Source organism: Podarcis melisellensis, assembly GCF_964234715.1.
Source record: "Podarcis melisellensis genome assembly, chromosome: 3".
NCBI classification, from domain to species: Eukaryota; Metazoa; Chordata; class Lepidosauria; order Squamata; family Lacertidae; genus Podarcis; species Podarcis melisellensis.
This window is the reverse complement of record NC_138530.1, coordinates 24,453,109-24,470,334: the sequence shown is the minus strand read 5'-3', so window position 1 is coordinate 24,470,334 and position 17,226 is coordinate 24,453,109. Positions and strand designations below refer to the sequence as shown.

At 41.7% G+C, this 17,226-nt stretch overlaps 1 protein-coding gene and 1 long non-coding RNA gene across 7 annotated transcripts in view; one reads left to right on the top strand and one right to left on the bottom strand.

Moving 5' to 3' along the window:
* The window catches only part of SYT14 (synaptotagmin 14), a gene marked incomplete at its 5' end in the record, with an annotated part of 71,715 nt that extends 69,086 nt beyond the window's left edge, over positions 1-2,629 (bottom strand). For 4 of the 6 annotated variants that reach the window (XM_081903963.1, XM_081903964.1, XM_081903965.1 and 1 more), the window contains one exon: positions 2,293-2,629. In XM_081903963.1, coding sequence (XP_081760089.1) covers positions 2,293-2,629 — 337 coding nt within the window. The remainder of the gene's footprint in view (positions 1-2,292) is intronic. The other 2 variants (XM_081903966.1, XM_081903962.1) reach the window with 2 other exon arrangements.
* A 188-nt stretch (positions 2,630-2,817) lies between these two features.
* On the top strand, positions 2,818-15,035 carry LOC309365980. The gene is made up of 3 exons (XR_014166345.1): positions 2,818-2,955; positions 8,390-8,526; positions 14,458-15,035. It is a non-coding gene; the product is annotated as an uncharacterized lncRNA (long non-coding RNA).
* The last annotated feature ends 2,191 nt before the right edge of the window (positions 15,036-17,226 follow it).

The window sequence follows — 17,226 nt, the reverse complement described above, 5'->3', positions numbered from 1 at the left end:
TCTCCCTCATTTTTTCTTAAAAAAAGAAAATCAATGTCTACAAGATAAACAAACAAGGATAATAAATATGGCAATGACTACTAATTAATTTGATCAAGACAAATAAATGTCTTCTAAGACAGGCCAAAACACCAGACAGCATAGTTGGAAATGAACAACAAAGATTGCACTACTCTATTAATGTCATGTGTTGTTACACACTTTTCAAAACTATAAAACAGACACAAGCTAGTTGGCTAGGTAGAAAATTACTCTGTCCATTCAGATGCAAATAAAATGTTTTAAATGAAGTATAAGGTACAATATACAAATGTAATACTAGATGATGACACTGAGCTATGCAAAATTCAATGTATTTTTCAAAACGTTTTTTAAAACAGCATTTTCACAGCTTTTTATATTTGTGTAGATTCCACCTTAGTATGTAATTCAACTGAGTAACTGTGAAATATTGTTTCCCAATGTGCACTTCCAAGAACATAATCACACCTTCTATGCCCACTTGCAATGCTTAAAGCTTAAAGTGAACAAATCTTGCCATAAAGGATGACTTATGGATTATTTTACTGCCATAATTGTCTGCATTTATATACCTTACATGGGAAAGGACTGATTCAGACTAAGATCCTATGCATAATGACAGTGTTCTCGAAGCTACCAGCATGAGTTTGGCCAAACTGCGGGAGGCAGTGAAAGACAGGAGTGCCTGGCGTGCTCTGGTCCATGGGGTCACGAAGAGTCGGACACGACTAAACTACTAAACAACAACAACAAAACTTGCTGAAGCAACTGTGACTTTTCAAGGAAGCATGCATTGGATCAGACTGCCAATACACAAACTAGATAAATGTGCATGTCAAATGCATGAAACCAACTATTCTCAAAGAATAGAAGTAAGGAAAACGGGAAAAGAAGACAAGATTTTCAGACAAACTTTAGTTTTATGTAGAGAGTACAAGTAAACGGACATTAGCAGTGTTAAATCCGTACCTCTCTATAAGAATTGAACATGATATTAATAAGAACATTTTCCATCTCATCAGCGGCAATGAATTCTCCCCCCCCCAAAACTTCCTGCAGTGTCAACCAAATGCACTGAATACTCCCACACTCTACAAAATTTAAAAGGTATATTTGAAAAGAATGGAGTTCAGAAAGACCAATGACTGCCTTCCTTGGGAAGTGGGGAAAGAGAAGCTCCTCTCTCCCTCTCTCTTTTTTGTTTGCAGACTTTTAGTTGTGAAGCAGCTGATTAAAAAGTCCGCCTGAAGTCTACCCAAGTCTGCTGCTCTTTCTGCATCGTGTGTGTGTGTGTGTGTGTGTGTGTGTGTGTGTGTGTGTGTCCCCTCCTCTTATTCAAATGATGCAGAAAGCGCAACAGACTTGGAAACACTCCACGCAACCAGCTGTATCCAAGGCTGAGGGCAGCATCTCTAGGAGATGGGTCAGGCGGCGGGAAAGGGGGGGCCTTGAACCCTGCTTGTTTGCAGCCCCCCTGAAACCCAGCTGCGTGACGGCAGCCTTTGCGAGGTTGGATTTATTTCTCTCAGGCACTTATTAAAGGCTTGCCAGAAGGCGTTTGGCGAAGTGAGAAAAAGAAAGCGGGTTTCTTCCGCCCCACTTCTTCTTGAGGCACCTTTTCGCCTTCCAGGAGCTGCTGCTGCCTGTGGCACAGGGCGGCGGGGGGGGGGGGGGGGCTAAAACAGACAGAACTTCTAAGTAAAACGGGTCAATAACGGTGTGGTAACTACTATTCCTGAGGGGGACAATTTTTACACGTCAGCGAAGAGAGTCAGCCACCTACACCATGTAAACAGACTATTCAGGACCCCCACCATTATATCGGCGTGGGTTTGCGGAGGCGGCTGCCTCTCGTCTTCGGCGCCCACAAAAAATGCCTCGACTCCACGGGGAGCAAACGGCCGCCGCTGCCGGGGGTCGAGCTGAGGCAGCGCCTGGCACCACAGGGCGGGGGGAGAGCCGCCCCGAGCGCCCCTTCGCCCCCGCCGCTCACTTTGGGGAAAAGACCACTCATCATCATTCCCCCGCGCCCGCCACCCTGGTTTGGGTTTTGTTTTTTTTTATTCTCATTCTTTTAATTTATGCGCTTGTTTATTCCGCCGCCTCTCCTCAGGGGCAGGCAGCCCGCGCGCGCCCCCCCCCGACCACCACCCACCGGCACCACAGCGCCGTTGCTCGCCCCTCCCCCTCGCTCCCCGCGCCCGCTGCCCAGGTAGGGGGAAGGAGGGGGGGTTATTCGAGAGGAGAGGAGCCCGTTATTGGCCTACTTACCATCAATCGCCATGATCTTCCAGGTGGGCCGTACCAAGTGGAACGCACGTAGGAGGCACACGCTGTCGGGTAAGAGCCGGGAAGGAACAGCGGCGATGGGGAAGGGAAGCGCCCGAAGGTGGGAGGGGGGAGGAGGAGGCAGCGGCAGGAGGAGGAGGGAGGGGGGGCTGTTAAACAGAGCGGAGCGTGCCAGGGCTGTGGACCTGCGCGTGACTCCTCCTCCCCCCCTCCAACTCCTCCTCCCTCCCTGCTCCGCGCGCCCAGATTCGAAAGTGCGGCGGTGGCTTTTTCTTCGTCTTCTGTTTCTGCCGGCGCGCGGCGCGGCAGTTGACACCATCTCGCGGACCAACGGTCGTCCCACATTCTCCCGCTGTCAGTCAAACCGCGCGGCGAGGCTGCCCGCCGCCGCTGCTGCAGCCTCCCAACGCGAGCCAAGCCTCGCTGTTCAGCCTCTCGGAGGCCGGGCGTGGGTGTGAAGGAGGAGGTGGGGTGCTTGGGTGTTGTTTCCCTGCCTCACCCGCCGCGGGCGTCGCCGGATAAAAAGGCCTTATGTGAAAAGAGACGCGCTTGAGGCAGCCTATCTAAGGAGAGTCGCGCGCATCCAGCTTCCTGAGGGGGTTGCTGCATTAGTTCAGCGTCGCAAGCGGAGCCAGGGCCGGCAAGGTGAGGCGACTGCCTCAGGTAGCGGGATCCACCCGAGCAGCAGATCCCCATGTCGATCTGTCTCCCTCCACTACCACCCTGCCTTGTTTCTGATGTAGATATTCCCGTACTCCAGAGCATGTGCGTAACTGGGGGGGGTGCAAGTGCCCCCCAAAGCAATACAAATCTGAGGTTCTGACCCCCATAAAAAAGCCTCCCCCAAAAAAAATCCTGGCTGCACCCATCAGTGGCGTAGTGTGGGGGGTGCAGGGGGGGCTGGCCGCACCGGGCGCAACATCTGGGGGTTAGGGTTAGGGGGCGCAAATCCATGGGTTAGGGGGCGCAAATTACTTGCCTTGCCCCGGGTGCTGACAACCCACGCTATGCCACTGGCACCCATGGGCTCCACCGGGTAGCACAACCAGTTTGGCTGTACTGGGTGCCAGAGAGGGTCTACAACAATGATGTAGAACAGAGCGCCAGAGGTGGGTGGGTGGGTGCCAAATTTTAGTGCCACACAGGGTGCTGTTGAAATTTGAGAGCCCAAAGTTTTCTACTGCTCAGTCTTCCTGGGTGGGGAGAAGAACGCCATTTCAAGGTCTGCCTCAGGTGCCAAAATGTCTTGGGCCGACCCTGAGCGGAGCAAGGGCACTTGTGGCAACCGCAAAGCAGTGGCGGGTCTTGATGTGTTAGATTTCAGTGGCACCCTATGCCTCTCATGCTCCATTGTAAATCATAGCCCACAATGCTTTGCACCCAGTGCAACCAAACCAGTCACAGCCCCCTAAATTTGCCTCTACATGAAGACTTAACAGATTTCTTACACCATAGGTTTTCGTGGTGTAGTACTTAGAGTGTCACATTAGGACCTGGGAGATACTGGACTTCATATCGCCACTCAGCTTTGAAGCTCACTGGGTGACGTTGGGCCAGCCACTGCCTTCCAGCCTCACCTACCTCACAGGGTTGTTGTGGGGGTTACGTTAAAATTTGGGAGAACCATGTATGTGAGCTGCCTGGAGAAAAGGTCAGGATATAAATGCAATAAATACGGTAATTAAGTCTTCAAGTGTATGAAATATTATCCTGAGCTACAGGAACATATACAGGGGTACAGAAATTGTACATTCAAATACATATATGCCTTCATATTACTTTCAAATACAGTGGACGTTTGGGTTGCGAACGTGGTCCATGCGGGATGCACATTTGCAACCCGCAGCGTTCACAACCCATGTCTGCGCACATGCGGGTTGCGATTCGGCAGTTCTGCACATGCGCAAAGCGCGATTTAGCTTTTCTGCGCATGCGCGACCACCGAAACCCAGAAGTAACCCGTTCTGGTACTTCCGGGTTTTGGTGGTCCATAACCTGAAAAAATGCAACCTGAAGCGTCTGTAACCCAAGGTATGACTGTATAGAATTACACCATGGCTTATTCAGAAGTAAGTCCTATGGAACTCAATGGCACTAACTCCCAGATAAGTAGGGTTAGGGTTGCAGCCCAAGAAATTCAATAGGACTAAAGTCAGTCATGATGTAAATTTGTTACAACTAACTTTAATCCCATTTAAGATCTGGGTTACAAGCCAGTCTTTATTTAGGGCAGAGCCATTGCTGCTTCATCCCAGAATCCTTGCTGTGTAAAATGAAAAATTGATGACCAATTTAAATCCCATCTTAATTCAATGTAAGCTTCTATAACATGAGAGAAATGTGCCAGAGGCTATACAAAGATGATGGGTTGGTGTTTGTCCTCTGTGGTCTTTTGTTAGTGTCATTAATCTGCATGGCACTTTACAAGTATGGGTGCATTTCCTGGGATTGACAACCTTATTTTATTAAATTCAATGCAGAACTGAATACCTAAGCAAGAGTGGGTGTTTACAATTAAGGCAAAGTTAATCTATGTTATATGATACAAGTAGGCAGTACTTATATTAAGGGGGGGAAGTGCCAGATTTACTCCACCGTTATTTGGAAGAATCCCAACAACCAGCAGGTGCTAGGGGTCTATCAGAAACTAACAACAAGCTATCTTCTGCCAACGTTTGGTTGCTGCTGAACCTATTTTTTGCCCACCTTGTCATGAGAATGTATGACTGATACCTGGAGGGTTTAAAATGAATTTATGTTAGCTCAACAAAATTGATGGAGGGGATTTCAATCATATATATAAGAATTGTTGAGAATACTTATTTTTCTTTTTAGAGGCTGGTGTGCCTTTTAATGTTATGCTATTTGTGTGTTTTGCATGTTTTAGATTTGTTCTATGGCTCATAGAGACTGTCAGTATTAGACAACTAACAAATTAATAAATAATAATAATAATGAGCCACCCTAGAGGTAGATAAGTTAACATATCTATGACTTGTAAGACAAATGGGAGACTGAAAATGTTATCCCTGTGCCCATTTTCCTGTGCCACTTAATTCCAATTAGCAGGCTGCTTAGTCACGAAAGTGTTCCAGTGTTAGAATTAGAGGGGTGGCTTCAGGTCAAGAAGAGTGTAAGTTGGCAGAGATATTCAGATGAAGCAGGTACTCAGTGTGCCAGTACTATGGCTGGCTGTAGTTAATGCTTCCTATCAGCTCCTTTCATCTATACCTTTTTAAAAATCCAGATTCTCTTTAATCTGTTTTTTTCCTTATTTTGAATTTGTCTGGTTTTCTATGTCTTTTCCTCTGTCTTCTGAAAACTCATTTCTGGACCAGTTTTCATTAGTATATATATATATATTTGTACTAAACATTTATAGGCCATTATAAAAGAACAGTGAGGCGTACAACAATTAATACACATAAAAAGATTGAAGACAATGCATAATAAAATGAAATTCACAATTTATTATGTCAAGGTCAAATAACATTTTACTTCATCAGGATATTAAAAATGTTTTAGCTCGACTCCAAAAAGCAAGCAATGGAAGCTTCTATAACAAGAGAGCTCCGCAGAACTTGAACTGCATTGTCTACACTTCATTTACGTTGTCTTTCACCTTTAGAAAGCCCAAAAGAGCAAAGGGTTTTAGGATAAATATGTAATGGCATTACCATGACAGTGGCAGGGCTATCAGAAGGAGCCATAGCACCATTATAAGAATATATAGGAATGAAGGTGCTGAGCTAAAACTCAAGTACAGTTCTGTACAGTGGTACCTCAGGTTACATACGCTTCAGGTTACAGACACCGTTAACCCAGAAATATTGCTTCAGGTTAAGAACTTTGCTTCAGGATGAGAGCAGAAATTGTGCTCCGGCAGCGCAGCAGCAGGAGGAGGCCCCATTAGCTAAAGTGGTGCTTCAGGTTAAGAACAGTCTCAGGTTAAGTACGGACCTCTGGAACGAATTAAGTACTTAACCCGAGGTACCACTGTATTCACTTATTAAAGCTCAGGATGTTGACTGATTCCCGCCCCCCCCCCCCCCATGCTTACTCATAGCTTGTTTTGCATCAAATGCCCTCCAGCAACATTCTTCTTCAAGTCTCTTATTAGATTTCCTTACCATCCCTTCCCTTTTCCTGCTCCCTTTCATTTTGTCATTTCTTTATTCTTTCTGCTCTTTTACTCCTATGTACACCAAACATTTGAAAGTGAAAGTGGTCCCAACGCGCATTCTCTGCATTTTAGTGATTTGTGTTCAAACCTCTCTTCCAACATTTAAAATCATATGTTTGTCTTCACCTGTATTTTATATTCACCTGACAGACACAACAAAATAATAAAGCAGAAAAAGACAGTAATAATAAACCAAATTTTGGAGCTAATTTGTTGGTCCTTGTGCTCTCTCTCTCACACACACACATTCACAGCTGGATTAAAAATCAAGGGTAAAGGGACCCCTGACCGTTAGGTCCAGTCGTGGAAGACTGGGGTTGCAGCGCTCATCTTGCTTTACTGACCGAGAGAGCCGGTGTACAGCTTCCAGGTCATTTGGCCAGCATGACAAAGCCACTTCTGGCAAACCAGAGCAGCGCACGGAAACACTGTTTACCTTCCCGCCAGAGTGGTACCTATTTATCTACTTGCACTTTGACATGCTTTCGAACTGCTAGGTTGACAGGAGCTGGGACCGAGCAACGGGAGCTCACCATGTCGCAGGGATTCGAACCACCGACCTGATCAGCAAGCCCTAGGCTCTGGTTTACACCACAGTGCCAAATTGATATAAAATACTGGTTAATGGGAATGTTAACAATCCCATTCATTATATAGTTATTTCATAAATTTTATACATTGCTTAGTTGTAAAACAAAAAACAAAACCCACAAAAAACACCCTCAATGCAGTTTACAAAAAAGATTCATTAGTAATAGTAGCAAATACTGATAAAGATACTCAGAGGGTGTTCAAGCAAAAGTCTGTGATTTTCTTCTCAGGGATTTTCTTAATCCAGCAGATGAAGGGCAAGTTGAGATAATTATAAAGCAGTACGATGACCTTCATTGATTTGAGAACTATGTTTACATCTTTGCAAAATTTTGGCACCAATACCATATGCTTTCTGTTCCAATGAAGGTAATGTCCACCTTAATTAATATATCATGCAAAATGTTTCTCATTTGATGGATTTGCATCTTTTGTTGACACAAAAGGAACTTATCACTACCTGAAGGCCAACTACATTTTAAATGGCATATGTCTCTGCTAGGTTTACACAGACATGGCATATGTGTCTGCTAGGTTGACACTTCTAGTCTACATAGCAATTGGCATTTCCGTGCACTCTGATGTCCGTCACAGTGTTCGGCTGCGCCAGAAGCGGTTTAGTCATGCTGGCCACATGACCCGGAAAGCTGTCTGTGGACAAACACCAGATCCCTTGGCCTGAAGTGTGATAAGCACCGCACCCCATAGTCAGTCTTTGACTGGATTTAACTGTCCAGGGATCCTTTTCCTTTACCTTTACCTTACAAAGCAATAAATATGAACTTGATATTTTCAGTTAGAAAAGTAAGAACTGGCCAGAAATATAGATGCTAGACATAATCCTGACTTGGATTAGCTAGACTGAGAGCCTGTGGAGCAGCTCTTGCTGGAGCATGAATCATCTCACTCCAGAGACCTGGTAGAAAGCAACAGATGTAAGATCCCAGAAGTCAGAATTCAAACAGCAGGTTGAGGTTGAGTCTTTCAGGACCTGGGAGAGCTCCCAGCAAATTTAGCAACCAAGACAGGTTGCTTAGACAATAATCTGAATTTAGCTGAGAGCAAAGGCTACTGAGGCAGATGTCAGGCCTGCAGGATCCATTTTGTTTTTTTTACTAGATCCTAAGGACCACCAACCAGAGCCAGGTGCAAAATCATGGCTCAGGATGTAGATATACACAGAAGTTAGGAACGGGCTGCTTCTGAGCACATGCTTAGCCTAGTAATTTGCTTTCAGTCCCAGGTTTGAGCTCAGTTCTCTCATGTTCACTCCTGACTCATACCTACTAGCTTTCTTTATTTTAGCAGTCTTATTTTGGAGAGTAAGAGCCTTTTGCTAAACAATTGGTACTTCAAGACCCTTTCTGCTGTACTGCAAATCACTCTGAGATCTACCAATTCCTAATGTACCTTCAGGCTACGCCTGCCTCTGGAGAAAGCTGGTAAGAATGCTAAAGGTGAGAACCCTACTTTAGAGACGTGCCTGCTGTGCTTGGCTTAGAGTGTTTATGGCTCCCCATATTGGCCATTGGACTGATCAAGCAAGCTCTTCTTATGCACTGTCTCCCTTTGTGGCCTCTAGGTGTTTTTCACCCTCTGCTCTGAATTTATATGGGAGTGAAGGCCACTGGGCACTTACTGTGGTTGTGGGACTCCTTAAGGTTATACTTAACTTTAGTAATTTGAACCCCTGGCCTCAAAGGCACACACTGATATCAAATCCTCTTCTGTGTGGTGTGTGCTGTCCCTCAGACTGTCATATGTGATCCCCAAGTCAGAGCCCTGTTGACCTGCATTTGGAGCGGACACCTTCGTGTTCCAAGGGGACCGGGCACTGGGATATTAAAAGTATCATTGGAAATTACATAATTCCAATGAGCTGAAAATACCATCTGATTTTGATGGAGAAGGGGCTAGGATCATTTCTTTGTACATAAATCACAGAAAGAGGGGAGTTATTATTGATTGTTCCCACTCCTATAAAGGTAAACTGAAAAAATATTTTTAATACATTAATTTTTTATTCAAGAATCCTCTTTTAAACAACTGGACGTACTAGCTTGTTCAATAAAAATCTGGATACCATTTAAGATTCAAAAGTTGTTTTAACAAGCTCAAAATCAGCACATCATGGCTATTCATTACTATTCCAAAATGGTCCTCACTGAAACTCAGCACAGAATTCAGTTACATTGAACACACACTTCATTCGTCTGGTTCCATTTTATAAACTGAGAAACTTTATCCACATGTTGAATTTATTGTATCCACCATAACAAAACAGTGCAGTATCATAATGCTGAGTGCAAAAATGAAATGAGTGGATGGATGAGTCTATAGGATTCAGTTACGTAAGTTTAAAAGGGAAAGCAGTAAAAAAAAGAGGGCTGGTGAGTGGTACTCTTGAGAGAGACTTTGTGTCCCCCACCCCCATGAACAGAATATCTTGTAATGTATGAGTCGTGTTGTGAGTATTGTCCTAATATTGTAGAAAAGATATAAAGAAAGCCAAAAAGAAAGAACCTCATACCACCAATGAAAAGGGAACAGTAGCAGTCATGTACACACTTCCATAGAAGTCAGCTGCAGTGGCAGTTAAATAAGCAAAGGGAAAGGGCACAAGCCTCTCACAACATCTGTCCTTCTGTTTTTCATAAGTATTATTGCAGCCTTCTGCTTTGTTTCAGAAGTGAATAAGGAACGCTAACTGAAATTAAAAATCAATAAAGATATTTTTCTAAAAGAAAGAAATAGTGTCTGCTATTTGCCTCTCTTCAGTCTTACAAAAGTCCCCATAATTGATATGGGGTTAAATGAGCAGAACTTGCTAAAGCACTACCCTTTATTCCTGAATACATCTATAGCACCTTGGATTCAGGGTATGCTTTGCTATGTTCATCCCTAAGCCAAAGACCAGCTACATTATGGTCTCAGGGCTGAAGGAGGGGAAGAAAGCACCCACACCCTCAAATCATTGCTGAGGCCCCGTGTTCCCTTACCCAATGGGTGAGAAATACATGAAGGAAAGGGAGGGGGGAAATATAAACTGTCTGAACTCCCTCACCCCTATGGATTTCTCAGAACACCTTCTTTGTAGGGCTAAATGAATTGCTTTCTTAATCCCATTATCCTTATCTTTGTGCACAATTCTTTATACATGATTTTTTTAAAATAAATATTTTAGCCTCATTTCTTTCATACCATTAGATATATGTGGCAGAACCTTGAATCTGTACCCATTGTACCCAAAACTGCCTCCGCAATATTGTTAAACTCATTTAGTTAACACTACCTATATTGTAAGTTGGATCCATCTTTAAATAGTTTCAACAAAAGAAATATTAAGTTTAATAAACAAATAAATGCTTGTGTCTTCATTTTGTGCTTTTGTGTTGTAAACCGCCCTGTGATGATGTAATTAAGGGCTGTATATAAATTTAATAAATACATAATATAAAAACAAACAAATAAAGATAGTTTCACTGAGAAATGTTTTATCAAAGGTCAACAGGTGTGAAATGAATCTGCTGTTAACAGTTGTGGCAAAACTTGCTTTTAAGATGTGATTATTTACCCTTCCAAAAACTCACAGAGGAGTCATCAGTCTAATGGTACATGGGCATAATTTAGGCATTAAGATTTATGACAGAATTGGATTAACAAATGTGTATTGATTTCTTTAAGGAAGTTTTATTTCCATAGCTCTTTGAAACCCCTGATGTTTGAGAGCTTGCCCTTTTATACAAAAAGGTTTTAAAAACTAATTTCATCTGCTGAATTCCTGATAAGGAACTCCTACACTACAATAGTTGCCCGGAAACAGAAAAATCATTTCCACTCTTTCTGTTCCTTTCTGTTCTGTGTTATTTTCAAGGATGCAACTAGAGTGGCATTAACAATTGTGTTCACAAATGAGAACAGATTATTTTCAGTGAGTACTGTTTTCTGTCACTTCAAAAGTGCTCATGTTTGGGAGCTTGCCCTTTTAAAATATATTTCTTCATACTTAAAAAAAAATCCATAAGATGATCCTTTTCACTAAATAACATTTCCTATGTTTTATTATTGAGCACAGCTGAAACCAAAGCTTTCCCAATATTTAAGTTATATTTATATACAGTTCCCAAAAGTTCATTGTGTACACTTGAAACTGAGAAATTCTCACGACTGTTGAACGCAGTACAGATGTTGTAGGAGGAAGGATATTGTAGTAGCTCTATAGGAGAGTAAATGGTGCTTAAAAGTAAAGGCTTCCCATTGGGCTCCATTTCCATCTCATTTCAACTCTATTTCAGCATGAAAAGGAAAAATATCAAAACCTTGGATGGTGGGAATACTGTGGGTGAGTGTCCCACCGAGCATATAACAGAGATGCAGAAACTTTGCATGTTTTCTAGAGGCATTTTTCCATTAACAAGCACATTCCATCTCCCCCCCTCCCGAACAGTGGTGGCCAAAACAGCAATCAAGTAATTATTACACCTGCAGAATTTTTGGTAAGAAACACCTTAGCCACACAATTTTCCAGAAAACAGTTCTGTTCATTGATGTTCTTGTGCTTGCTTTGTTTTATTTCAAGCATCCTGTTCTTAAGGGTGAAGTTAGCAGTAATTAGTTTAAAACCACTGAGTCACGAGTTTAAAACCACTCACACGATCATATCAAACATTATTATTTGTAAAATCACCACATCTTTTTAATTGATTTGAAGATGTAACTGGAAATCACATTAAGTATCTAGACTGTACTTTGGATAATGAGAATGCCTACATCATAATTTCATCAAACTAAATATATTTTGGGAGCTGTTGTTATATCAACAACTTTGTAAGAATATTGACAGTGAGTCTTTTGTTGGTCATTCTACCTCATTGATCTATAAAAGTGTGGAAGGAAACCAAATGACCTGGATTATTTCAAGGTCCACCAATCCAGCACCCTATTTCCAACCATGGCAAAGACTCTGGAACACCCAGCGAGATAGCATGCTGAGAAAACCCTCTCCTGACGTTTGCCTGTTTGTGACGACTATTCAGAGATACACTGTTTTAAAACATGAGGTTTCCATTTAGGCACCATTATTAATACATGCTGTTAGAAGTATCCCTTTGGATTTTTTCTTACGTTTTTCAAAAACCATCTCAGGTGGTTACCATCACCTCATTTTGTGGTAGCAAATTCCAGAAGTGAATTATGTATAGTATAAAGAACTGCCATCTATTGACAATCAGTTTGGGGTAGTGTATGATCCTGGTTCTAGTATTATAAGAAGATGGACGAAATTATGCCATTTTCACATATCTTTCATCTACCCTATATTTTGGGGAATGGTTTGTCCATTTGTCTGCTCGTACTCTATGTGTAAGAGAGGGAGCAGGGTGGAAGAAGAGGGGCAGTGGTGTTGCTGTTATAAAGAGGAGAATTGGCAGGGTTTGGATGTGACAGGGGCATCCGTCAGACTGTGCCACGGGCTGCCTGAAGTCAGCCCCCAGCCCCAGAGAGAGAGCAAAAGGCAGCTGGTGTCTCGACAGAGCCTGTAGAATATCTTTGCTTCCCTTCTATGTAGATCAACACACACACTTCCCTTTCAATATATTTCATATCCAAGGCTCACCATAGACTCCTTGGGGAGAAAGGGTGGGGTATCAGTTCAATAAATAAATGTCCCACCATTTATATCCATCCCACCAAGATTCTGATATTCCCATTATATCTACATTCACTTTGAGTACCAAGCACTCCAAGATCCCACATCTTGGCTTTTGAGACTTCTGGCATTAGGGCATAAACGCCTAAACATTGTGTCCTTTCCCTTCCTTCTTTTTCTTTTTGCATGACATATGGAATGCCAGCAAAGTCATTAGATAGATTAACGTTTTTGTAGGGGGAACACAGAACAGACCTTCTCATTTTTTATATATATACAAGAGGCAAACCTGGCGTAAACAGAAAACAAGTGGGACTTGCAACGAAACACAGGGCTCCTGCTCTTCAGGGTTCCAGCCAACCAACCATACCTTCTTCCAGAATATTTCGTTTTATGCCCTCCCTTCCTGGCATATCCCCCCCCCCTGATCTGAAATATTCATGCAAACCCTGGGGCTCCCTTGAGCCTACTGTTTCCTCCCTGTTAATGTAAGAACATAAGAATAGCTTGCTGGGTCAGGCCAATGGCCCATCTAGTCCAGTATCCTGTTCTCACAGTGACCAACCAGGTGCCTGTGGGAAACCAGGGGACAGAGCATGTGCTCAAGAGCACTCTTCCCTCCCATTATTCCCAAAAACCACTGCTTCCAATTGTTGAGGTAGAGCATAGCCGTCATAGCTAGCAGCCTTGATAGCCCTCTGCTCCATGAGTGTTGCAGCTTGTGCCATTGGGCTGACACTGGGAGAACTGAAATCATTACAGGGTTTAGTTTTTCATGCATATAGCAGGACTTAGAGAGACAAGCAACACATTCCTTAATAGACTTGCAACCAAGTGTACTAAATGGAGCTGATTCCCAGGTAAGTAGTTATTGCTAATCTGTAAGAAAGAAAAAGTACCATGGCTTGTTTTTTGCTTTGTGAACAATTGCCAGAAAACCAAAGAACAAGGATTTTGTTCTTTTCATCTGTGTGTGTACTGTTGTGCCAGCAGCAGACTACCTCTGATGGAACCCTTTATGCCAGTGTGACTTGCCAGTACTGTACAAGAGAACTGAGTGAAGCTGGGGAACAGCTCCAGGAAGGATGTAGTGATAAATTTGCAAAATAAGTGGTGTAAGTGAAAACAGTCCCATTTCAGTCAATGGAACAGGTATTTATTTAAGTTTTTTTTAAAAAGACACCAAAAACTTAAACTGTTATTTAAAACACACATACACATATATTCAACAATAAAGAAAGAAAAGAAAGAAAAAGAAAAGAGAGAGAGAAGGATAAACTTACATCGAAAGATAATACAAATTCCACATGTTGAGATCACTCTGAATCTCCTAACTAATGTCACCTAAGAACGGTAATGTGGTTTTGTGAGGGTATTATCAATAATCAGAGTAGGATGATACAGTGGGCAAAAGATGTTGGGCATAATATACAAATGACGGCTTGGGAGAGGCTATGAAAAACAGATCTGAAATTTATGGTATGTTCTTCATTGAAAGAAAACTATATATGAAAATGATGTATTGGTGGTACTTAACCCCAGTAAAATTAGCAAAAATGTATAGAACAAGTACCAATATATGCTGGAAATGCAAAGGAAAAAAAGGGTACCTTTTATCATAAGTGGTGGAATTGTAATGTCATAAAAAAAGGGAAATGATATATAATGAAATGGAAAAAAATGTTTAAATTAACCTTTCCTTAAAAACCAGAAGCATTTTTATTAGGAATTATAGGTACCAAGATCCCAAAAGATCAGAAGAAACCTGTTCATGTATGCTACAATGGCCGCTTGGATGCTGCTAGCCCAGAGATGGAAGAAACAACCCCGACCAAAGAAGAATGGCAAACCAAGTTGATAGACTATGCCGAAATGGCAAAATTAACTGGGAAGCTCAGGGACGAAGAAGACAACTAATACATTTTGTGTGTATATACCAATATGTGTGTGTCTGTGTGTGCTACAATCAATATTGATTAATAAAGCAAGTGATTGGAAGTGCAACCTATAGAACTATGACCAAACCCTCTTCCATTTACATGGAGAAATTCACTCCTTTTCATGTAGGCTAACTTTATCTTATTTTGTATAAACTTCACTGTCCTGCATCTTTCCTTCTTTGTTCATGGGAAAGCAAGAGCCAAAAGTGTAATAAAATTTACTAACCTAACTGTAGATGATGGGACATTCCAACATTTTCTTACTGTTTGCTGTCTGTGGTTACCTTTCCTTCACCTTGTTGTCAGTTTACTAGGTCTAGCTGCTGGTTCACAACTAGAAACTATGGTTTCTCAATGTGCAAAAAGCTGGACAATCCAAGGCTTATGCCACACATTCCAAAGTATTTTCCCTGTACAAAAAAATAATCTTTTTGTGCATTTCCAATCCACACTTCAGACTTAAAGAAGCTTGCCTCGCCTCTGGTAACCATGGTTTCTCTCCTTCAAGATTATTCACCTGATGCTAAATCTCTATCAGATGCCCCACAATCCATATTCAATTCTGTTACATATCTTTAAAATATTCTGTTGGGTATCTGATCTTTTAAAGTACCAGACAACTTTATGTATTTGCAATTTTTCCAACTGTGGTTTAAAATACTTAATCCTAAAATGGTTCTGTTTTAATATTGCTCATAGTTTCAGCTTTCAACCATTCTGCATGAATTTTCCACGTCTTTAAAGATTCATACACATCTGAAATAATTGAGCCATTGTACTTTAGTACTTATGTATGTACTAAACAGATCTTACTCTTTCCACCACTTAACTGCCCACTCTTTTCCTATCCAACTCAGTTCGAAAATTGCCCAAACTGCTTTCTTGAATCCTTTTCTCTGAAACTTGAGCCCACTTACCAAAATTATAACTCAGAAATGTTCCCAAACATTTCAGCCCCAAAGCTGGAAAATCCAAGTCTCCTTTTGCTTATTTTTTCCCCTAAAAGCTACTGCTCTTACCAATGGAAAATGACAAGTATATCTTGGCAACTGTGATTCATGAGTCCATAATCTCACAAATGGACAGCAGTAATGCACTATCATGGTGGTTCCCTTGAGATTGATCCAGAAATTATTGATGGTACAGAACACTGCAACCAGGTTGCTGAGTGCACTACCTGGGTGTGCACATATTACACCTGTGTTGAGGGAACTGTGCTGGCTGCCGATTGGCTACTTATTTCTAATATATAAAGCTCTGAAAACTCAGGACTAGGTTATCTGAAATACCACCTGTCCCCGTATAGATCTGTAAGATGATGATGGTGATGATGATGATGATGATGATGATAATAATAATAATAATAATAATAATAATAATAATAATAATAATAATTTTATTTATACCCGCCCTCCCCGGCCAAGACCGGGCTCAGGGCGGCTAACACCAAATATATAAAATACATTAAAAACACAAAATCAAACAATTAGTTTAAAATACAATTCCAATCACATTTAAAATCAAATCAAGTTCACATAGGGACCCTCCAAACATTCTTTTTATTGTGCATTAATAATGATTTGTGTTCATGACGCTATCTCGGCATTTACATGCAATCCCACTTTCAATACTGTTTGCACCTATAAAAGATTTTGGGGTGGTTACACGGCTGTATTTCCAATGAGTGCATATCTCATAGCTTCTTGCTGAAATCCCACAACTTTCTATTTTTGTTCTACTTCCATTGCTCTATGGCTCCTATTATTGTGAAGAATATTTTGCAGAATACACCTTAAATAAAACACCAGTCACAAGAGGCCCTTGGATCATCTGGGGACATTTTACTCATGGCATCACACCTATGAGAATCTGGGGGGAAACTAGCATTTGCAGTTGGGAAAAGTCAATGAAAAAATAGTAATGAGACAGAAAAGAAACTTACTATGTACCAAAAAGCAGTATTTCTTAATACGTATCTCATGCCAGTAGCAAAAGCTGCAGAGTTTCCGCCCCTAGGAACTATTATAAAGGTAGTAGATCAAATGCTTTTTTGTGCAAGGAATCGTAATTTTATTTGTTTATTATTATTTTTAACTTATCTAAGTGATATACAACATAAAATAATTACACAATATCATAAAAAGAGATGCAAGCATAAGAATATTAAAACAATCTTATCAAAACAGATAAGATCAGTAATAACAGGGTCCAATCTTATAAGTCAAGAAAAACCTGGGCAAAAAGACATGTTTTTACAAGATGTCTGAAGCAACTGATGGTTGATGCTTCATGTATGGCAGAGGGAAGGGTAAAGGGGCAATGATGAAAACTTTGGAGGCAGAGCATAGCCACCATGGCTTGTAGACTTCAATAGCCTTATCCTCCACCAACTTCTCCAATCCTCTTTTAAAGCCATCCAAGTTGGTGCCCATCACTGCCTCTGGGGGAGGGGGTGGGTTGGGGTCAGGTTCCATAGTTCAACTATGCATTGCATGAAGCAAGTCTTTCTTTTATCTGTCCTGAATTTTCCAGCATTCGGTTTCATTGGATATGCA